The sequence below is a fragment of the Natator depressus genome, chromosome 13, assembly GCF_965152275.1.
Source record: "Natator depressus isolate rNatDep1 chromosome 13, rNatDep2.hap1, whole genome shotgun sequence".
Classification (NCBI taxonomy): Eukaryota; Metazoa; Chordata; order Testudines; family Cheloniidae; genus Natator; species Natator depressus.
The window spans coordinates 31249903-31273530 of record NC_134246.1 but is presented as its reverse complement, the minus strand read 5'-3'; the positions used below and the strand labels follow the sequence as shown (position 1 = coordinate 31273530).

Below are 23628 nucleotides of genomic sequence, written 5' to 3'. Positions count from 1 at the left end.
GGGCCAGGGTCATTCTGTTATACTTACAAATTTATTATGGTCAAAGATATTGATGACAACAACGGGGGTCTCGGTTTTCAAATCCTCTCTCCGCCCATCAATAATCAGCTGATCATATAAAAGTAGCTCATTCCACAATGGGCTCAGGGTTTCCTCCAAGGTCTGCATGGAGAGCGATCAGGATTAATAGAGCTCAGCAGAGTCTCTTGAATTCAGTCAAGTTCATACTTAAAATGGCCCTTTAAGGAAGCAGTAGGGAGGGGGAGGGGGAGGCTGCAGACATCCCTTCCCCAAAGCAGGGCGAGAGGGACTATAGAGCACACACAAAAACACACACACACACACACACCCCTCTCAGTGCAGTGTGCGCATGGCCAATGCCTTCAAGAGCAGGAGATAAGAGAATTCTGGGGGCTGATCTGGGCATTTGCCAGTCTCCCTCAGATACAACTGTTGTCACCGAAGATTCCTTAAATATTCACACTGCTCAGTGCAGGCCTGGCACGAACAATGAAAGGAAACCGAGATTAACAGTGGACAAGCCACAGATTCACAGGTGGCCTTGTAAATAGCCTGTGGCTAGTAGATAAAGAAAGAGTAAGAAGAATGACGTATGATAATCTGCAGCTTTGCTTACTAGCAGCTTGTGGACAGTTCATGACCTGTACAGGGATTGGTTACCAAAATTAGTAACCCAATTACAAAGTGTGATACAATGTAACATGGAATGTGCATGAGTCACTTTGGTTTAGAATATGTATACAATCTGATTGATTTTTGTGTGCTTTGGCAAACCCCTAAACACATCCCCTCAGCACAGGACTGCTATATGCCAATAAAAAACTGTCAGTGACGCGTCCAGATTTGAGCTAATTCCTTGGGAACAGAGTGTGGAAAGTCTCAGAGAAAAATCCCAACACTCAGAGGGCATGAAAACGTCTCCACAGCTGGAGTCAGGTAATTGGACAGTCTCCTCCTGTGATGCCAGCTTCCAACACTGCAAGCAGTAACTGGTTTGGTCCACAGGTGCGTTTCCCAAGGTGAAGGAGATGGGTTGCAGTAGGACCAGAGAGACCTTACCCTGGTGGTCTGGCACTGAGTCGAAAACACCACTCTTGCAAATGGGTCTGAAAGGCCATTGTCGTCAGCAGGCAGGATCCCCCGAGCCTGGTACAAGTGAGCTCGCAGCTGGAAGTAACTGAAGTCTGGCAAGAAAAAGCAGAAATCACTGGCTGCTATGAGATCCGAGTAGTTATGCCCTTGGCACTCTTGGGAGAGAGTTTCCAGGCAGGCCCAGAGGGAGAGGGGGTGGCCCTCAGAGGCGAGGAGGGCAGGGGACAGCACCTTTACAGGTGTCTGCTGAAGTGCTTTGGATCAGTATATCTCAATATAGCTTGGGCTAGGCAGTCCACTTTTGGTTAATTTCTTTGTCCCCAGTGACATCTAGTGTTCTAGAGTCTTTGGGGGGTTAATTTTGGAATGATTTGCTATGAACATGTGCCCCTCAGAGCTGCATCAGGCCTCAGCAAAGCCAGTGAATTACTGGACAGGTCTTGAGCAGGTTACACACCCTAGAAATCGGGACCCAGCCAGCGACTCTCCAGTAGCTTATGAAGTCACAGTGCCCTTTTCTCATTGGGGGGTCCCTGTGACATTCTGCCAGAACTTTAAACCCTAGAGCAGTGGTTCTCAACCCGCAGCCTGTGGGGCATTTGCAGCCCAATCAGCACACAGCTGTGGCCCATGACACATCCTCAGGGCCGTAGAGGTAGTATTGGATGCGGACCACAATGGCAAATAGGTTGAGAACCACTGCCCTAGGGACACAGGTTGTCCATGGCAGGCTGAGGTGCCCTGCTCTCTCTGTCCCCCATGCTAGCAGGTGTCTGCCATTTGTACAGAAGGAGACGGCAGCACTCTGAATGCTGCTGTGGCAAACACACATTCCCGTAAGCCAAAAAGGCTCTTGGCGGAGCCCACATCCAGGCGCCCAGGCAGGACTCGCTCAGCTCACTGCTCTCTCATTTGTTTTCAGTTTAGCCACCAGTGGGACTGTAGAGTAACCAGGGCAGTCTGTGCTCACCGTCCCTGCTGAGCCGGCTGGGCGGCATGTGTGCTGGAAGCTGCTCTGTCTGCTGGCCGCTCTCATAGATGGGCTTGAATTCCTCGGGCAGTTCTGCAGTGCTGTTCTTCACATACTTGGTCACCCCCAGCCACATATAGATCTCTAGTTTCGCAAAGATCTCTCCGGTGCGTGACCCTGGGACCTTGGAGTGCAGAAGGTTAGTTTCACTTCCCATCCAGACCCACAGGCCATCAGAGACTATATCGCACGCCGGTGATTAGCAGTGCACCATCACTGTGCCTGCAGCTTTACACGTGGGTCTGAAGGGCAGCTGGGCAGGGATCAAATTTTCTGTTTCTTGGGAAATTCCACAATCTCAAAAAAAATGTTATGTTCCAGAAGGAAACCAAAACTTTCAAAACTTCACATGAAACAAAATTTTTAAAAAAAATGTGTTTCACAATCAAAATATTTTGTTTCCATAAAATCAAAATATTTCCTTCCAATTCTACCTTTTTTATAATATTAAAGAAATTTTGAAATGAAGTGGTTTCTAAACAAAAACCAAAACATTCTGTTCTGCAAATGATGAAATGTTCCCATGTCAAAACGTTCCAAATGCTTTGTGCTGGTTTTTTTTTTAAATGAAAACAACCACGCTGTGAGAGGAGAAGTCAAGTAAATCTTTACCCAGTCCAGGAGCTCACTTGTTTGGACCTGGTATAGAAACGAGCAGTATTCTCACTATGCAATTAGACTGTTTGGCTTTTACTAGTCTTACAAATTCTCTCTCAGATACAGAACCAATAATTAGAGCTGCTGAAGGAAGGGAGACGAACATGGAATGAAATAAGCAGGAATATGGTTAGGTTTTTCACATAAACTCTACCTTTAAAAAGACGGTCTGGATCTTTGCACAGTCCTTGCCTTTCTCCTCTTCTACTACAGAGTAGAGGACATTCTGTGCAGGAATTCTTGTGCATGCCACTCGCTTATTATTGCTGAACATCCAGAGTAGGACATCGGGGAGCGTGCACTGGGGCTGGAAGATATTGGCAATGCAGAGTCTCAGAGAGAATGTCCCCATGAGGGAATATAGATGATCCAGTCTGGCTTCCACCAAAGTTAATGGAAAAACTCCCACTCTGCTGAGTGCTTGGCACTTTTGAAAATCAAGTCACTTGCTAGGTGCTTAACTGTGGCTTTAGGGGCCTAACTTTAGGTGACATTTTTTGAAAATCTTGATTACGTAATACATGTTATTTCTCTTAGTAGGTGCAATATACAAGATACAAAGATAATGTTGCTTAGTGAACTTCACTTCTGCATTTCCTGACTTTGACATTTAAAATGTGTATCCTAACTTAGGTTTTTGCATTTAATTTCCTGGCAGTTTTTAAAGGTGACCTGCAAAGATTTTTGCATAGAGTTGTATATTTCTTGCGATGCTCTTGTTTTTTCATTAAAAATATCTGGAATATCCAACCTTCTCTGTTCTCACTGACAGACTCCTGGGGAGATCAGAGCGGGTGGAGTGAGAGCTTGCTGTGCCCTCAGATGAATGGGGCACTGAATCTTTTCTCCCAAGTGTTTGTGACAGAAGGCGTGTCTATATTAATGTGAGCCAGGGCCAGATGAGCTCTCCTCTGCCATCTAGTGATGAACTGAGGGAAAAGACTTCAGGAGCAGACCGTATTTGCACAGACACATCCTAGGTGTTCAGCAGTCAGAGCTGCTTTGCCAACGTGATCAGTTTGGGCTGTTTGGGGTTAAAATGCAGGGGGAGTCCTTATTGTAGAAGCAACAGGCAGAAGAACTGTACTTAGCCTGCCCTGACTGAGGGGATCACCCTAACTTGAACATCACTTGCTACGCAGGGGCAGGGGTGCCAACTCCAAGTGAAAGTTAGAGGGGGGTGAGAACAGGTGTTCCACACTCTGTTTAAAGCATCTTAGAGACCACTTGAAACATTCTCTCTCCAGTGTTTAAAAATGGAGTTGATCAGACTCAGCTGAGAGGCCTTGTTTCTGTTCAGTGGTCACGACAGCTGACATCACTGATGAGCAGGTCTAGGGGCTGAGCCTGAGACCTGGTGTGGGGCCAGAGCTGCAGTGGAAGGCAGCACCAGTGAAATCACGAAGAGCTGGGCTAAGCACTGGAACCTCAGCACATGGCACTGTAGCGGTGCCAGCAAGCAGCAGCAGAGATAACAGCGGCAGTAGTGGACCGAGGCGGAGAGCAGCAAGGACAGCAGCTGCAGCAAGAGGCATTGTTCAATGGCCCTCCCTTGACGGGTGGGAGACAAACCCACATGAACACACCCCAGCTGTGTGGAGCGGAGGGAAAGGGGAGTGGCGTGTTAAAGGGACTTTCGACCATCAGACTTTCATACCGCAAGGTGGCAAACTGAGGCAAAGGACATTGCCCAATGTACTGTGGGGTGGGTGTTTGCTTATGGTTTACGTGCTTTTGAATTATTGTTGCAATGTTTTCCTAAATGAACGTGGGGAGTGTGAGTTGTTATACACAGACTCAGTGCTTGTAAGTGGGGAAGTATTGTCTTTCAGAGATGCCCGGGGTGTGGGGGAGTGTAATTTTCCCAGATTTCTGGGTCGGGGTTCGAGCCGGTTCTGTTCTGCAATGTGAAGAGGAACCCCTAGATATTGAATCTGGCCCTTGTTGCTGCTGACACCACCTAGCAGGAAGGTTACATTAAGACAATGTGTCCTGTGCGGTCGCCGCAGTGCAAAACTGTACGGGGTAAACGTATGGCACAGGCCCAGAGTGGGGCACCAGGGCAACTATGGAGACAAACAAAGAAGAGAGGTTTTTTTAAACACTAGCTAAAAAAACCTCTTCCCCCTCTTAATTGCTCAGATTCCAGCCTTTTATGGACAGTTCTAACATAAAAACCACAACCTTTTAAAAAAAAATCTTCCAGGTTTTTTTCACTCCTCAGAGGGAAACACAAGAAGGACACACTAGTTCTTTCCTCCATGGACACTTTAAAGAAAAACAGACAATTAAAGGGTTGCCTCAGCAGTGTGGTCTATGCACAAACTTGCATGAAACAACGAAAAGTGTGTGAATTAAAACCGATGTAGTTAGTTTGGCGCCGGTTTGTGTGTGGACACTAATTTCAGAATAAAAGCAATTAAAGTTCCCTTTGCTAAATTGACTTTAGCCCCTTTTATTCTGAAATTAGTGTCCACACGCAAACCGGCACAGAAATAATTACGTCGGTTTTAAGAAATTAGTCCGTTTGTAGGTAAACAGACAGTGCTTGGTGCTAGCACTTAGAAGGCTTTGACAGGTGCTGAAGTTCACATCTCATTGAGGTAAGGAAAGGGGTGAAGTAAATTCCTGCCTTTGTCTCATTGCTGGCTGGGAACAGCTCGCTACTGGCTGGATTAACAGGGCAGCATCTCATTAGTTAACACTGCGAAGAGGCAGACTTTGTCTATGTTCAAAGCTGCATCCATATCACTGAAGGTGCGAATCCAAACCAAGGGAGTTAAACCCATGCAATACCCACCAGGGACACACACACAGCCCAAATTAATCCTAGTTTATATGAATTTAGTTTAATTCAGTAAAGAATCAATTAAGACTTACATTGAGGCAGATCTGGTTTTAATCCAATTAAGAGTATCCACACTATGTTTTCACCGGTTTAATGAATTAGTTTTGTAAACTGATTAAATCTAAACTGTGAGAAAACTTTGAGTATAGAAAGGCCCACATTTCTGCTACAGAAAAAGAAACAGAATTGTTTTAAATGAAAGCTCTGAATTCGCAGAATGTGCTCAACACGGCTCCCCCGGGGGAGAGACCCTGAGACAGCAGAACTGGAGATTGTCTCCCTGTTCAAGCGCCCTGCTGCCAAATGGCCGGGATTTGACTGTGTGTCAGACCAGGCCAGGCAGGGACAGACAGCAGCAATGTCACATATAGGCCGGGGGTCATTAGGTTCTGCTCACAAATCCCAGCAGATCCACTATTTCTCCATCACTTAGAACCATTTATTCTATCGTCTTCTATCACGTACACCTTGGACAGAGCAGGTTACAGGGCTGCTACAAGCATGTCAGGCTCTTGTGCCAGATACGGACGGGCCACAGAGCTTCCTACCCCCAGAGGTGCACCAGGGATGTGTTCACCTTAAGACACTAATGCACTGCCAGGAATGGCTGTTGCGAGCGTCAATAAGGTCTGTGGCACACAGTGGCACCTGGTGGCTGAGCAGTATAATACAATCTAACAATACAATCTCTGGGTGAGGGTCCAGCTACTCCGGGGAGCAGGCATGGCCACAGCTGCCTGAGCTCTCGCTGGCACTGACCCCAAGCTCACAGGAGTGTTTACAATTGGAAAAAATAATTCAGAGTAGGGAGGACACCTGCTTAGCGAGGCAGAGAGTCCAGCCCCCATCCTCCCAACTGGGAAAGAGGGAGCCCAGCCCCCGCCCATCCATGGGGGTGGGGAGAAGGAGAGCCTAGTCTCCACTCGCCCAGGGAGCGGGGGCCTGGCCCACCTCGCCTGCCCGCCCAGAAGTGGGGGGTGCCCGGAGTCCCGGCCAGCGCACATTGTACCTCTTTAGCCAGGGAGCGCAGCTTCCCTAGGATTCTCTTTGCATCATTCACTTTCTCCTTCACGTTGGCTCGAGTCAGCCGCCTCCTCACGCGGAGCCCCTGCTTCGCATACAGGATCTGAACACCAAGCACACCCGTCACACGCCTGGAGCGCGCCTGACGCCCACCGAGATGGCCGGAGACACCAGCATCCCGAGGCCACGTGGTCACATCGAGGCCTGTCTGAGGAGCTGCGCTCAGCGGGGTGGACCCAAGCCTGTGGGTCCATCTCCAACACAGTTCTCACTGGCCTCACGGCTCCCAGCGGGCAGGGGACAGGAGCAGCCACGGAGCAGGGACAGGTCTCCTCGAAACTATCACCACCACCAACTTCCAGCAATTTATCAGCAACACTGAGCCTGTCACTGAAACCCAGCCCCACACGGCCCAGCCACACCCCCACACTGAGCCTGTCGCTGAGGCGCACCCAGGAACCGGGCTCCACACGGGCCAGCCACACCCCCACACTGAGCCTGTCGCTGAGCCGCACCCAGGAACCCAGCCCCACATTGCCCAGCCGAGCTGAGCGGGGCAGGACAGTGTAAAGGCAATGAGTGTTTGAAAGGCTATGGGGGCTGCATTTTCACTAGGGTTTGGTGACTCCTGAGGCAGCAGAGCTTGCAGAATGTCAGTATGACAGGCACAGCAGCAGGGGCTGGGGTGGGCAGGGGGAACCCTCCCTGGGCAAGGGGGGAGTGGATGAGTGGGATCTCCCTGGGCAGGTGCAAGGTGAGCAAGGGGTTTCTTCATGGACATGCAAGGAGGGCAGGATGAGGGCAAGTGTCAGGGGGGCAGTCATGGGGCCCTCACCGCTCACGTTCCCCTTGGCATGCTTCCCGAGGCCTTTGCCAGCTGCAGGAGCTGCCCTGGCTCCCCTTTCCAGGGGCTGATTCCAGAGCCCTCCGGAATCTGGGCTGGGTCGCACGAGGACAGACAGGACCCAGATGTTTACGTGTGTGAGTCACATGGACTAGGATAACATCAGTACGGGGCATAAACCAACCACAGAACAAACTGCCTCTGCGGCTGCTTATTGAAGAACTGCCCCTTGTGGGGAGCCTGACAACTTCCTCTAAAGCATCTGGGGCCAGCCCCTACCCAGGACAGGATCCGTGGGGAGATGGACGCCTGCTCCTATTGAGTGAGCGGGGAGTGACGGGGCGGTATCCACAGACTCTATTAGCTACTGTCACAGAGAGCCTTTGGCATTAGAACCACCCCTCTCTGCAAGGTGGCCGCCCTTCAGGGCACAGAGTGAGGCTTAGCAGCTTACTCAGGGATTATCTTGAGTTGGGCAGGTAAAGGGACGGCCTCCTGCAGACAGGCAGTAGCTCAGTTTTACTGACTAAGGTCTTGATCCTGCAAGCTGCTCCAGACAGCCAAGCCCCATCAGTCTCGAGGGCGCTCCAGGTGGGCAGACCCACACACCTGTGCAGAACTGCACCAAGGATCCGGCTGCAGGAGCAGCAAGGAGGCGGCTGCGGTGATGGGCACATAACAATGGCCATGCAGACACACAGTTCCTTCAGATCCAGCAGAACAGGCACTAAACGTCTCCCATGATGGCAATTCCACCTTGTCCCCCTCCCCAAACTCCTCTCAGAGCCAGTGACCACCCAAAGCCCCTCCCTCCCTCAACCCCACAGACCCTACCCCACTTACAATATTGTGTGTCAGGGATTTCAGCCGACATCTGTCAAGGTTGTTTGGACGTGTCATTGGTTTTTTCTCCACATTCAGTGAATACTGCCTGTGATTAGAGAGAGCCTGTGAGCCCTGAGCCAGGACCACGCTCTCCACATCCCTCAGGCAGGGCACGGCTCCAAAAACATGAACCTAATGCATTTCAAGGGAAACCACTAACATCCCCCCTCCCTCTGAACAGCTTTTCCTTCTCCAGCCACCAACAGCCCTTAGCAGCATTTGAGTTGTGCATTAAACAGGACCTTGTGAATCCAACCTTCAGTTTTTAAAGACACCGATGATTATCTAGAACTCACCAGGGCTCTATCCTCCATAGTTGGTCACACTAGGTTCCCAACCAGTTAATCTGGAGCTAGGTGTGATCTGATCCCTAGTTCTGGGACATTTCGATACACCTCTAACTGTGACTGAAAAATTATGGGTTTTGGCCTACACCTGTGACTAGGGCAGAACAGGCTGGGCGAGGTCTGGGGAGAGTGTGGTGTCCGGGAACATTCACTGACATGCAAATAAAGAGTTCAGAAAGAAACCAAAGGAAGCAGAGACTCATTAACCTGCATCCAGCTACAAACTCCTCCAGCACCTGCTTGAGTCTGTCTTCTGCTTTAGACTTTGGCCTCCTCAGGAGTGTCTCCACGTCATACAGTCCATGTTCCTGTTGAGACAAGCGCCACGTTCACATTATCCCTGGGTGCAAGTGCAGACATGCAGCAGGGAGAGGAGTGCCTTCGTGTCAAGTCCCCAAAGAATTTGCCTAAAATAACCTTGGGGCCCCTTTGCCAAGAGGTAGCAAATGTTAGGGCCTTGCAGGTCAGCTTCCTGTTGGAGGAGAATCAGTGATATGGAAACCAGGTATATGAGTGTTACTTGTTATATTTACACTCTATAAACCAGTCCTGGAACAGAAGTGGTCACAAATGGCACATATGGTCACAAATGGCTCTTTCAGATTTCTCAGCCCAAACACCAATGCCCAGTTCCCAGGAAGCAATTGTGCCCTAAGTATTGACTCCAATTAGAGAAATTAAGGCTGAAAACAAGTTCCTTTGTGGTTCGCAACAGTTCCCCCAAAGAACCTGCATCACAAAACACAACAATGCAGCACGTTTCCAAAGATGGCAGACTGCTCGCATGCAAAGAAAGAGAATGTGAAAGACCATGGAACAGCTCATCCAGCTCCCACCATCTCAATATTGCACATGCTGTACTTTTCATGATCAAATGCACGTGAGCAGTCAGGGCTCAATCCTGCAAGAGGCCCTGACTGCAGTGGGGGAGGAGGGTATTAAATTCCTGACAGATTAACGACACATGCTTTGGGCTTCTGATTTTCTGTTTTAACTGATAAACACCAATGAAATACCCTGAAAAAAAATGAAACCAGTGTTTTTCCAATGAACACTGGGAAAACACCAGAAACGGTTATTTGTATCTAAGAGCTTGACTACAGCAACCTGTGGCTCATTAATTGGCCCATGTAGAACCTGCTTATGCACACTGAAGTCTGCCTAGTGCACTTTAACGTAGTGCTGTTTGAAGAAGTGCTCTGTTAAAGCACACTGCAGAACTTTACAAAGAGACTGCACTCTCGGTATACACTATTGCCAGGAGTCACGTATGTGAGATACAATCACTCGTTACAGTACATACAAAGAGAAAGCCCCAAACACCCCCAAATATTGGACATCTACGTAAAACTCAAAAATTGCTAAAAATAAACCTCAAAGAAATCAGTAAGCCCAAGAAACAGCGACAGGAGGAAGCAGTGCGAGGGGAAGCAGTGGGGTCTCCCAGTCACTGCGATACTTTACCAGGCGCTCTGCTATTTTGACAATCCAGTTGGAATTGTAGAGCCTCCAGGTATGATCTTCCCAATAGCTCCAGACGTACACACAGGGCTTCTCATGCAGCATGGGCAGGCAGCTGTAAGAACTAAGAGCAGCAGGCAGAGCAGGTTACAACGCACATTGAGAGACTGAAGCAGCCTCAGAGCCACCCTAATACATGTCAGTCGCTTTGGGGAACCAAGCCATGGGATGCATGGCTCTGCTGCTGCGGCCTTAGCTCCAAGAAAGCAGCACAGTGCTGAGAACAGAGGCCCAGATTCACAAGGGATGTAGGCGTGGTGACGCTGAGCATTGCAGCGCCGAGCTCTCAGGTGCCTAGAAAATCACAGGAACACACTGGGATCCACAAAGCCTGAATCAAGCACCTGGGCTCCCTGTATAATGCCTGGGGAGAAACAGGTGCCTTAGAATGCCATTCACAGCAGCCAGTATGCTAGGCAGGAGCTGCTTGGACTAACCAGTGGGAGATGCCAGCTATAGGAGTGAGTGCTGCGCCCCGTCCCGCTCAGAGAGAGAAGTGCCTAAGTCCAGGCTGCAGGGAAGCTCCTCTCTGTGATCCAGATCTGGGACGTCAGGTCGCCCCAGGCGCCCAGGGCGTTTCTTGTGAGAATGAATCAGGTAGGAGCCTAAGTCCACACAGAACAGCCGAGGAGGAGGGGCGCCATCACGTGATAACGTTTAGGCCAGTGGTTAGAGCACTCGCGCAGGATGTGGGAGACCCACCAGAGGGAATAAAAGGATTTGAACTGGGGTCTTCTGGTGCTCAGGGGGCTGCTCTAACCTCTGTGCTGTGGGATCATCTGATGCAGGGCTCTGTCAGTCTTTCCTGTGAAGCTGTTCCACTGGGGACAAATCCTTAGCGTCACTGGGCCAGAGCGAGAGAGAGAACGACTCTATAGCCCAGTGGCCAGGGCACCCATGTGAGGTGGGAGACCCAGCGTTCAGTCCCCCTCTCCAGTGATTTTATAATGCACAGTGGAATAACATCAACAGGAGAGATTAAGGAGCGCCCCACATGAGAATAACCCATAACTGACCCCTGAGCGGGGTGGGACCCATGTTCAGACCTCATTTTCCCCCTGCTTCAGCAGACAGGGCAATTGAACCTGGGTTGCCCATATCCCAGGTGACTGCTCTAACTACAAAGTTAGGCACCTCCTCTAGGCAGATTTTGCATGGGACCCGACCCAGCAGGTGACCTCTGAGTAACCCCCACATATCAGGCCTCACGGGCGAAAACTTATCTTCTCAGATTCATGGATTGCTCTGGGCTTCGGCAGGAGACAGGTGTCCGAATGCCTAAAGGGAGGCAGCAGTGTGCATACCCAGAGACAGAAACACAGGTGCCAATGGGACTTTTACCCCGAAGACTTAGGCACCGAGTGAGTTTAGATCCCACAGGATTCAGTGAGGGTTTTGTGGACCTCAGTGGAGTCTAAAACTGAGACTTAGGCACCTAAGTCCATGATCAAGGAGCTGAAGTACCTTTATGAATCTAGCTCAGAGATCCTGCCATATGGGCTGGATGCAAGGGCTGATGCAGTGCTTATGGCAGAGCCAACCCCAACAGGTTTCAGAGTAACAGCTGTGTTAGTCTGTATTCGCAAAAAGAAAAGGAGGACTTGTGGCACCTTAGAGACTAACCAATTTATTTGAGCATAAGCTTTCGTGGTTAGTCTCTAAGGTGCCACAAGAACCCTGACAGGGGAGGTCAAAGAACTCCTCCAGGGCAGCCTGGAATGACCCTCATAGCTTTAACTTGTCTTACACAATGACTTCATCAAGACCCTAGACACTGAACCTTCTTTGGGGGTCAAGCTTGTCTGGCCACTGACACTAGACTCTGGCACCAGTTTTGAACCCCCAACAGCAAATCCCATAGGCAGGAGGAGGGCTGCATGAGCACTTCCACCAGCTGGGGTTTGGAGCTGCTCTCTAAAGTGCAGCGTGCAGTTGGTGAAGCCCCAGCATGCAGAGCAATGCTCAAGGCTGTGTCTCTCTCTGCAGCAGAAAAGGCACTGAGCATTCTCCTCTCTCATGGACATTGTGCCATCGCAGGATGAACACAGTTTGAAGCCAAAGGATTTGTCCTCTGCCATCCCAAACGAGTAAAAGGAGCCTCAACAGAACAGGACGAAGCTCAGTGGAGTCTAAGATGGCCTAACCCACCCAATAAAATGGGAGAATAGCCCCATGAGGCCAGGGGAAGTGGGAACGCGACTGAGTTCCTCCTGGTGTCTATGGCAGTCAGCTGGTCTGAACCCCCTCTGGGGTGAAGGCTCAACCGACACTGGTGCCTAGACAGCTCCAAAACCAGATCAGAAGAGCTAAATTCCTGTCTTTTGTCCCATAGCAATCATCTCCCTGACCATTCGGGAGGATTCCCTGTACCAGAGACGCACCACAATCCTCCACTCCCACCCTCAGCTGGAACACTTCATATCCGGCATTTGAGATGCTGAACACTCAATGTACCCAGCATGGCATTTCTGCCACCAGAGGGAGAACCACTGCTCTCCTGGGGAGAGTGGCCTTTAGCTATCTAAGTATGGCATCTAGGGCTGGGGGATCAAAAGCACTTAGGCCCCAAACGTTCATTCAAATCAATGGAAGTGAGGAGCCCCCAACTCCTACTGATTCACTAGAGAATCTCGCTGGCTAGGTGGAACATAGAATCATAGAACCATAGAATATCAGGGTTGGAAGGGACCTCAGGAGGTCATCTAGTCCAACCCCCTGCTCAAAGCAGGACCAATCCCCAATCAAATCATCCCAGCCAGGGCTTTGTCAAGCCTGACCTTAAAAACTTCCAAGGAAGGAGATTCTACCACCTCCCTAGGTAACGCATTCCAGTGTTTCACTACCCTCCTAGTGAAAAAGTTTTTCCTAATATCAAACCTAAACCTCCCCCACTGCAACTTGAGACCATTACTCCTTGTCCTGTCCTCTTCTACCACTGAGAATAGTCTAGAACCATCCTCTCTGGAACCACCTCTCAGGTAGTTGAAAGCAGCTATCAAATCCCCCCTCATTTTTCTCTTCTGTAGACTAAACATTCCCAGTTCCCTCAGCCTCTCCTCATAAGTCATGTGTTCCAGACCCCTAATCATTTTTGTTGCCCTTCGCTGGACTCTCTCCAGTTTATCCACATCCTTCTTGTAGTGTGGGGCCCAAAACTAGACACAGTACTCCAGATGAGGCCTCACCAATGTCGAATAGAGGGGAACATGATGGGCTATGAGCCCTACCATCTACACCCATGTACCTGTTAATGCCTTATGGGATGAATAAGAATCCAAAGCACCTTTGCGAAGGGGCTGACGTGAGCGAGCACCATGAAGAGGACTCACCTGTCATATTCGGTAGGCTCTGGCCTTTGGCTTTCTGTCATGGATTTATTCTGTAAAGTTGGACTCGGGGCCATAACTTCAATATCCAGCTCCTCGTCTGAACTGGGATCCAGCAAAGGCTGTTTGTCTTCAGGCCCTTCTCCTTTCACACCTTTCTTAGGCATTTTGGTCACAACCTCTTCAGCTTTCCCATAGTTCCCTTTCAAATACATTTATTGTTCATATTTTAAACTAAATATCTGCCGTAGCCTAGAGGTGACAGACTGCTACTGTCCAGCCACTGGAGAACTAGAAGCAAGTGCCAGTGTTCCTGACATTAGAAGTGCCTTAATGTCCAGCCATCAGAATACGGTGCATACAAGCTGGAGACTCTGGATGGCCAGACATGCACTCCTCCTAGATTCTTCAGAGTTCACAGTTTTACTATAGGGAGCCTTTTAGCCCCCTGACACTCTCACTAGACTCAGAAGGACCCAACCCAGCTCAGCAGCTTCCCTTCCTTCTCCCACCCAACCCACTCCATGTGGGAAGCAGCAGCAGAAGCTGGCAGGAGCCTTTGCAGCTTCCTAGCCTCATCATTCACTTAACTCCGAAGTTTGGGACTTTGGACTTTAAAAAAAAAAATCTTTTTCCATGGGTTGTTTCCCCAATTGCCCCATCCCTCTGATGCCCTCAGCTGTCTGGCATCACTCCACAACCATTGAGCTTCCCAGCCGCTCTCTCTCTCTCCCTCCACTCCCCTATTTCCCCCTCCTGCTCCCCTCCCTTATTCTGCAGTCCCTTCTCACCATCCCTCTCCCCTACTCCCATCCTGACTGCGTCCCCCACGCCGAAACCCTAACTCTGGAATGTTCCCCGGGAATTTGGACAATCTCTAATCCATTCTGAAAAGGCCTGAGGTAGCTAGAATATTTATCTCCGTAACCTGCACCAGGAATTTCCACCCTGTAACCTCGAGGGTGCTTTTAGCTGTGACATTCATGTTGTGCAGTTTTGTGTACCTGTTAGGGCACTTTATAGCCAGAACTGTGAACTAATCTGGCTGGGAATTAATATATTTTGATGAGGCTCAAAAATATTTTCATTTTGTTCCTTCTAATTCAAGAAAACAGGAGCATCAGAAACATTTACCTATTGAGATCTCAAAATGGACGGGCTTGGAGCCTATGGAGGGGTCCATCATAGTCACCTCAAAGAAGGCAGCGTAGAGGAGGAATTCTTCCTTCACTCCCAGTGAGTTCTAAACAAGGAGACACCAATCAGTCCAACAGTCACAGGGGTCATGTCAAAAATAGTCCTAGGCAGAGCAGCGGGCCCTGAGATCTGAGAATGGTTACTGGGTCTGGGGCTTAGGCTGACATGGCCCTCACACAGCAGCACCTGCATCCCATGGGCCATGAGGAGTGGCTGCCTTGACTAGCAGGACCCGGCAGAGAGGAAAGAGCTGCTGCAGAATGGTGTCACCAGTTATCTTTGAAAAGTCATGGAAGACGGGAGAGATTCCAGAGGACTAGAAAAGGACAAATATAGTGCCCATCTAGAAAAAGGGAAATAAGGATAAACTGGGGAATTACAGACCAGTCAGCTTAACTTCTGTTCCCGGAAAGATAATGGAGCAAATAATTAAGCAATCAATTTGCAAACATCAAGAAGATAATAAGGTGATAAGTAACAGCATCAATTTGTCAAGAACAAATCGTATCAAACCAACCTCATAGCTTCCTTTCACAGGGTAACAAGCTTTGTGGATGGGGGGGAAGTGGTAGACGTGGTATATCTTGACTTTAGTAAGGCTTTTGATACTGTCTTGCGTGACCTTCTCATAAATAAACTAGGGAAAAGCAAACTAGATGGAGCTACTATAAGGTGGGTGCAAAACTGGTTGAAAAACCGTTCCCAGAGAATAGTTACCAGTGGTTCACAGTCATGCTGGAAGGGCCTAACGAGTGGGGTCCTGCAGGGATCAGTTCTGGGTCCTGTTCTGGTCAATAGCTTCATCAATGATTTAGATAATGGCATAGAGAGTACACTTATAAAGTTTGTGGATGATACCAAGCTCGGAGGGGTTGCAAGGGCTTTGGAGGATAGGAGTATATAATTCAAAATGATCTGGACAAACTGGAGAAATGGTCTGAAGTAAATAGGATGAAATTCAATAGGACAAATGCAAAGTACTCCACTTAGGAAGGAACAATCAGTTGCACACATACAAAATGGGAAATGACTGCCTAGGAAGGAGTACTGCGGAAAGGGATCTGGGGGTCATAGCAGACCACAAACTAAATATGAGTCAACAGTGTAAGACTGTTGCAAAAAAGCGAACATCATTCTGGGATGTATTAGCAGGAGTGTTGTAAGCAAGACAAGAAGTAATTCTTCCGCTCTACTCCGCGCTGATTAGGCCTCAACTGGAGTATTGTGTCCAGTTCTGGGTGCCACATTTCAGGAAAGATGTGGACAAATTGGAGAAAGTCCAGAGAAGAGCAACAAAAATGATTAAAGGTCTAGAAAATATGACCTATGAGGGAAGATTGAAAAAACTGGGTTTGTTTAGTCTGGAGAAGAGAGGGCTGAGAGGGGACATGATAACAATTTTCAAGTACATAACAGGTTATTACAGGGAGAAGGGAGAAAAAATGTCCTCCTTAACATCTGAGGACAGGACAAGAAGCAATTGGCTTAAATTGCAGCAAGGGCAGTTTGGGTTGGACATTAGGAAAAACTTCCTAATTGTCAGGGTGGTTAAGCACTGGAATAAATTGCCTAGGGAGGTTGTGGAATCTCCGTCATTGGAGATGTTTAAAAGCAGGTTAGACAAACACGTCTCAGGAATGGTCTAGATAATACTTAGTCCTGTCATGAGTGCAGGGGACTGGACTAGACGACCTCTTGAGGTCCCTTCCACTCCTATGATTCTATGATCCCTGAGGCTGTGGCAGAGCAATCGCTCTATCTCCCAGAGCTCAGTCCTGGCCCTCCCCTGGTTCAGTGCTCATGTGACGCCACAGGGGAAGCCCGAGAGGGTCTAAAGGCTAAGGTGCCAGTACACTACTGTCATAAATATAAAGGAAAGGGTAGCCACCTTTCTGTATACAGTGCTATAAAATCCTTCCTGGCCAGAGGCAAAATCCTTTCACCTGTAAAGGGTTAAGAAGCTAAGATAACCTGTCTGGCACCTGACCCAAATGACCAATGAGGAGACAAGATACTTTCAAATCTGGATGGGGGGGAACCAAAGGGTTTGTCTGTCTGTGTGATGCTTTTGCCGGGAACAGATCAGGAATGCAGACTCAGAACTTCTGTTAAGTTAGCAAGCAATCTAGCTAGAACATGCGTGAGGTTTCCTTTTGTTTAATGGCTGGTAAAATACGCTGTGCTGAATTGAATGTATATTCCTGTTTTTGTGTCTTTTTGTAACTTAAGGTTTTGTGTAGAGGGCTTCTCTATGTTTTGAATCTGATTACCCTGTAAGGTATTTACTATCCTGATTTTACAGAGGTGATTCTTTTACCTTTTCTTTAATTAAAATTCTTCTTTTAAGAACATGATTGATTTTTCATTCTTCTTAAGATCCAAGGGTTTGGGTCTGCGTTCACCTGTACAAATTGGTGAATTTTCAAGCCTTCTCGAGGAAAGAGGGTGTAGGGCTTGGGGGGATATTTTGGGGGAAGACTTCTCCAAGTGGGGTCTTTCCCTGTTCTTTGTTTAACACGCTTGGTGGTGGCAGCATAGAGTTCAAGGACAAGGCAAAGTTTGTACCTTGGGGAAGTTTTTAATCTAAGCTAGTAAGAATAAGCTTAGGGGGTCTTTCATGCAGGTCCCCACATCTGTACCCTAGAGTTCAGAGTGGGGAAGGAACCTTGACAACTACTGATGGACTCAGCTCTCTCTCCTTGTGTCACTGAGCCAGATGGAGGCTTCCCTACTTCCCCAGTGCTTGATGGAGACATGGAGCTAGATAGCAGCTGGCTGGCTCAGGCTGAGGGCGGGCAGGATGGAAATGATGCTTCTTAGAAGAGGGAAGCCTACTAGAAGTTCACAAAATAGGTGACAGAGGGTGTGTACAATGATCGTCCGGGCCAGTGGTGAGGGTCCCTGGGGTGGGGGGAGGGGCCAGCACTGAGGCCCCTTGTCCCCCGGGTTCCACAGGTCCCCTTTCCTCTGAGTTACAACTTTATTTACCCTGTGCTGAGCTCATAGCAACCTCACCCACCCCGCTGACTCAGAGGCTCCAGAACGGCAATTGCCAGGGCGCGTGGCAGGGCTGCTCTGCTGGTCGCAGTGGGAGCATGGCCCAGCGGACTGAGTGCCCTGAGCAACCTGTCCTGCATTCACTCCACCAGCTTCCCACAGAATGGCAGGTGTGTAGGTTCCAGCAATGACAAGGGTTTAGCGAGCGGGAGGTAAGCTCAGGAGAACACTCTGTGGTGGGGGCAGGAGCCTTGCCTATTGCGCCCAGTCCCAATGCAAATATTCAGTTACTGCACTGGCTTTCTGTCAGTGAAAGGCCTCCAGAGGGCCCTGCCTGCGACGGGCGGTGGCCGCTCTCCGAGGCCAGAGCTCAGTTTCTAAAAGCAGAGCGTCAGAGCTGCAGACACAGGACTGGCCTCCGCCAAAGCCAGATGCGCCGACTCTGTGGGTGCTCAGGGGCTGGAGCATCCACAGGAAAAGACAGTGGTGCTCCGCACCCAGCAGCCACAGCTGTGCCCTGGCCTCGCTCATCAGCTGATGGGGGCATCGCGCTGCCGCCGAACCGCTGCAGGGCAGCTCGGTTAGGGGCTTGCGGGAGGGTGGAGAGTGGTGGGTGAGCAGGGGCCTCGGGGAGGGAGCAGAGTGGGGGCGGGAGGAGGTGGCGTGCGGGCGGGGCCTTGAGGGAAAGGGGCGGCGTGGGGGTGGGGCATCGGGCGAAGGGGGATTGAGCACCCCGGGGAAAAGGAAAAATCAGCGCCGGTAGCCGAAGCGCTCCACAGTAATGGACCCAGCCGCAAGGCACACCTGCAGCTTCCAGAGCACACACTCCCTTGGCATAGGAAGGGCCCCTCTGTATTTTAGCTTGGATCTCTTCATTTGGGGCCCTTCTCATCCCACATACGTGTACACTCCGAGTGGCACTGCAAGAGCAGCAGGTGTGAGTTACTAGTTACTCCGGCGCCGGCATGTTTACACACAGCTCTCAGCCGGTGTGTAAACCCGAAGCTCCTGGCCCCTTCCCTGGCCCCTCCCTCGGAATGGCCCATCAGTCCCTAGAGCGCCCACCTCTGGGAGCGGATGGAGCTCCTCCACCTCCACAGTGACCTCGCTGGGCTGCTCTGCCTCCTCGGGGCTGCCAGCATCGTCCCCATCTCGCCTCTGGCTCTGCTCTTTGGCGCTGGCCTTGGATTTCTCCTTGGCCTTTTTACTCTTCTTCTTCTTGTTCAGTGTCAGTTTGCTCAGGGTGCCCCTCAGAAGTTCCTTGCTCTTGCCATCTACTGCGCTGGGGCTGCTGAAAATCTCCACAGAAATGGCTAGGAGGATGCGGCCGCGGTAGAATATGCCCTCCCCCAGGCCCTCGTTCAGATCCTTGTGGACATCCCGTAGAGCCGAGTTCTGGGGAGAGCCATACAGATTCACCCAGGCTGGGCCAAAGGTGGGGTTAAAGCCTGCAGGGACACAAATGCTTGCAATCAAATGGTTCAGGATTTGCCTTCACTGGCAGGTACACCTCCAGAGACAGACAGACACCCCACCCACTGACAGACCTGGGCGGTTCACCACAGACACACACCCCACACATACACTGACATGGGCATATCCCCATAGACAGACACCCCACCCACAGACAGACACTCCACCTAGACAGACCTGGGCTGTTCACCACCGATGGACACCCCACTCACAGACAGACATGGGCATATCCCCACAGACATCCTACCCACAGACAAACAAGGGTTGTTCACCACAGACAGACACCCCACCCACAGACAGTCAAGGGCTGTTCGCCACAGACAGCCCACTCACAGACAGATATGGGTGGTTCACCACAGACAGACCCAACCCCCACCCCCCAACAGACCTGGGCACTTCACGACAGACAGACCTGTGTACCCCACAGATAGAGGCATACATGACTGTGGCAGGTACATGGAGCGGGGATGGGGGAGCAAAATCATATTTGACGCTCGAGGTGCTGCCCGGATAGCTCCATGGCAGGGGACAGGACAGAGGCGGGTTCCTCACCATTCCTCCCAGGATCAGATATCTGCTGCAAGTCAATGAAGTGCGTAGCGAGCGCCACGTCCCCAATGTTTGCATCGTCTAACAGTTGGATTTTTATTTTTCTGGCAAGAGGAGGGAACATCTCAATGAAGCTGATCTGCTCGTTCCATTCTGGTTCTGCAGTGTCATTTTCCACCGAGGTCTCCCCCTGGGGCAGAGGAAGACATGAGAACTGCACAGCGCACCGCTAAAGAACTCCAAGTGGCTTCAAAGCCAGCCACAAGTTCAAGAGAAATCACTGAGGCATTCTGGGAAAATCTGGATTCCCCATTAGTGTGTGCTCTGTTCTGACCTCATTGCAAACACGAGGAGAGTCATTCTAAAACACTGGTGAGTGGCAGCAGCCGCCAGGGCACAGATGCTGCATAAACCACCCTCAGCCAGCTGCGGGAGCTGAGCATGGGGGAGCTCAGCGCACTGGAGCACATGCAGGCCAGGCTCAGGCAGGAGCACTCACAGCTGAGCAAGGGTCGGCGCAGAGGGGCTCCAGCCCTCTAATGGCCAGAGCCAGCCCTGCCATGTGGAGTTAAGGGAGGGGGAGGGGGATGGCTTGTCCTGGAGGGGTAGGAGAAAGAAGATGTAAAATGGGGGAGAAGTAAATGTCATGTCCTCAGGTGCTGTCCTGCTCTGAAGAGAAGCTATACAAAGGCCCCGTGTTTATTGTCCCACTAACCTTAGACCAAATGACTCAGTTTATAAGAAAAACAATGGAGCTGCTCTTCCAGCCTGCACCTCTCTTACCTAGCCTGTATATAGAGCTGTGCACAACAGGAGAGTGCTAGCTTCAAAGCTGGGTGGACCGCAGCTCCTGTCCTCTCGTGCACCTTGTAATCAGTCTCTGGGTTTAACAGGAGCGAAGCATTTCCTGAGGACTCTGCACCACACTACAGGTGTGAGGGAAAAGCTGCGCAACCATGTGACTGATTAACAAAGGCTCCAGGCCTCAGGGCAGGACAGAGTCACAGGGTGGAGCAGCAGTCACATCAGGCTCTGCGGGACAGAGACTGGGGCTGTACAGGACAGAGCTGGCTGGGCAGTTTCAATGCATCCAGACACCATGGAACACACCCAAGGGAGCCAGACATGGAACAGTCTGTGTGATTTCATCCTTGGGATTTCTTTTGAGCTTTTTCCTATACTCAGCAGTGTGAGGAGTTCTAGAAACGTCTGTGTCTGTCTAGGTCTGATAGCCAAGCCACCTGCACTATCACAACAGGCTGGGACAGGAGGTCCTCAGAGTCTGGGCTGCGGCATCAGTATCTCATCGACAGCTCCTCTCCACAATGAACCTATGCAGGCTCAGATTCTCCCTAATCACATGACTTTCCTGCTTTATTACTGGCTCATGCTGCTGCTAACCATATCCCTATCCAAGCTCTGATTGGCGCAGACTGTTTCTCCAAGTTTCAGTACGCTCCCTACATCCATTCATATGCATTTCCGAAATAATGGCTCAACTGCACAGATGACAGTGATGTGGGGCTTAACATTCAGAAACCAGAGGGTCTGCCCAGGCCTCCCGGTGGAATACAGAGACCCAAATGCCCAAGCAGAGACTTACCTGTTGCCCAGCAAATGAGACCTGCACATATGGATCAATGAAAACTTTCTTCTCGCCCACAATCTTTGAGAACCCCCCCATGATTCCAGCACTCATGGTGGGCAGGCCCTCGGCTCGGTAAACCTTGATGCAGATTTTGGCCCATGGTCTCTCAGCTGGGACTTTCTTAGGCAGCAGCAAGTTCCTAGAAGAAATAATCATTGTTCTACTGGTCACAGTAAATCACCACAGCAAGACAAAGCCCAAGAACACACGAAATGTGGGAACTGCTAGGCCAAGGGCCCATTTCAGCTGGTCTCCCATCTCAGACAATGGCCTGCATCAGGGGCTTCAGGAAATGCAGCAATTCAGCCCCAGCCGCGCCACCGGTGAGTGCTGGGGGGTGGCTCCCCCCTGCCCCCCCCAAACAAGCCCCTCTCCCCCCCCCCGCGGAGGCCTGGGGCTCCACACACACACCCTACCGGGGCGGGGGGGGCTGCATAGGGCCCCAGAATAGCTAGGGACGGCCCTGCAGACTTACTTTTCAATGTCCTCATTCTGGCTGCTAGAGGAAGTGGGCAGGGAGCCCATTATATCACCTCGTGCAAAGACAGAAATGTTACACTTCACAAATCCTTTCACTCCTGCCCTGGTGTCCCTTGGGTCATTGATAACAGCCCACTTCTGAAAGAACCTGTGATCTAAAGAGATAAGGACAGGGACTCTGAGCTGTGAATTCCTAATCACACCACTGCCAGTTCTCCAAGAAACTCTAGCTCTGCACTTCTGAAATCAAAGATCCTACTGTGCTGGAACTAGCGCCCTGGGAAAACCCCGACCGGGTTCAAGATGGGTAATCCTGGATAAAATGGCTCAGATATTTAAGTATGAAGTGTCACAGGCGTTGACTTTCCAATGTCCTGGGGGGTGCTCCACCACAGACCCTGCCCCCACTCCACCCCTTCCTCCCAGGCCCCACCCAACTCCACCTCTTCCCACCACTGCTCCGCCCCCCCCCCCCCCCCCGCCCTGCCACTTCCCACCTCCTTCTCCCAGCACACCGCACCCTGGCTCCTTCCTCTCCCTCCCAAAGCTTCCTGCAGCTGCAAAACAGCTGATCATGGCGGGCAGGAGGCAGGGGAGGTGCTGATCAGTGGGGCCCGCTTGCGGGCAGCAAACACTGGGGGGCTATAGGGGGCGCTGATAGGGGGGCTGCCGGTGGGTGCTCAGCGCCCACCATTTTATCCCTATGGGTGCTCCAGACCTGGAGCACCCACGCAGTCAGCGCCTATGTGAAGCATAGTTATGGAGGCGCTGATGGGAATAGAAGTTTTACTTAATTAAAGACTAGAAGATTTGACCCTCCAACTTTCTTTCAAGAGTAAGAGCTGCCCAGAGCTCCTGTGCCTGTTTATTTTCCTTTCCTGCCTGCAGTGGCCCTGATATACCCCAGAAGTCTCAATTTTTCTCTCAAATTTAAAATGTGGAATTTTCTTGGTGTTTGGTTTTAAATATTCTCCTGTGAGAACCGCCACTCAGTCACTGGAGTGTTGTGTTTCGGAGCCTTCTGGAAAGTCACTCGCCTTTAAACTGAAGTGCAGTGTTGTCAACTCTCATGATTTTGCCATGAGTCTCAGGATAATTATTGCTTTCCTTAAAGCCCCAGCTGCTGGAGTGAAGTGGAGATGTGGTGATTTCAGCCTTCATTCTTAAAGAAAAATGAAGGTTCTAGCCCTCGGGGCTGTGGAGAAAGCTTCAAAATGTGACCCCAGTGCACCCTAAAGGCTCAAAAAGCAGAAGGCAAAGAAAAAGACCACCCCATCTATTATTTTTACATCATCTCACTTTTAAGCCAATCTCATGATGTTTGGTGAGCCTGATTCATGATTTTTGAACATTTGGGATTGGCAGTGCGGTGAAAGTGACCTGGAAGTGTCAGATTCTAGGCTATTATTTGCAGTGGGGTAACACCCCTAGAGCCCCAGGCAGGTGCAGCATAAACTCACGGGGCCTTGGCCTAGCAGGACATTTCCAAAAGTTAAATGATCTATCCCAAGCTTTTGGTGAACTGCAAAAAAGTGATAGAAAGTCATCTAGATTTTTCTGCAATTGGTTCAATTGTTATATTCAAGAGTTAGTAACAAAGTAAAAATATACATTAAAATTTTAAACCTAACCAGTGTCCCTTAGGTGAATTGACACAAGATGTCAGAACATTTTAGTATTACAGCTGAGT

At 50.2% G+C, this 23628-nt stretch overlaps 1 protein-coding gene across 1 annotated transcript in view; it reads right to left on the bottom strand.

Moving 5' to 3' along the window:
- The window catches only part of LOC141997877 (fer-1-like protein 4), a 104222-nt gene that overhangs the window by 46653 nt on the left and 33941 nt on the right, over positions 1 to 23628 (bottom strand). The window contains exons 12-25 of the mRNA XM_074970404.1: positions 21934 to 22093; positions 21414 to 21597; positions 19814 to 20000; positions 18854 to 19236; positions 14729 to 14837; positions 13598 to 13796; positions 10212 to 10332; positions 8955 to 9055; positions 8359 to 8446; positions 6658 to 6774; positions 2955 to 3107; positions 2084 to 2267; positions 1081 to 1205; positions 28 to 162 (exon numbers count right to left, since the gene is read on the bottom strand). Coding sequence (XP_074826505.1) covers positions 28 to 162; positions 1081 to 1205; positions 2084 to 2267; positions 2955 to 3107; positions 6658 to 6774; positions 8359 to 8446; positions 8955 to 9055; positions 10212 to 10332; positions 13598 to 13796; positions 14729 to 14837; positions 18854 to 19236; positions 19814 to 20000; positions 21414 to 21597; positions 21934 to 22093 — 2246 coding nt within the window. The remainder of the gene's footprint in view (positions 1 to 27; positions 163 to 1080; positions 1206 to 2083; positions 2268 to 2954; positions 3108 to 6657; positions 6775 to 8358; positions 8447 to 8954; positions 9056 to 10211; positions 10333 to 13597; positions 13797 to 14728; positions 14838 to 18853; positions 19237 to 19813; positions 20001 to 21413; positions 21598 to 21933; positions 22094 to 23628) is intronic.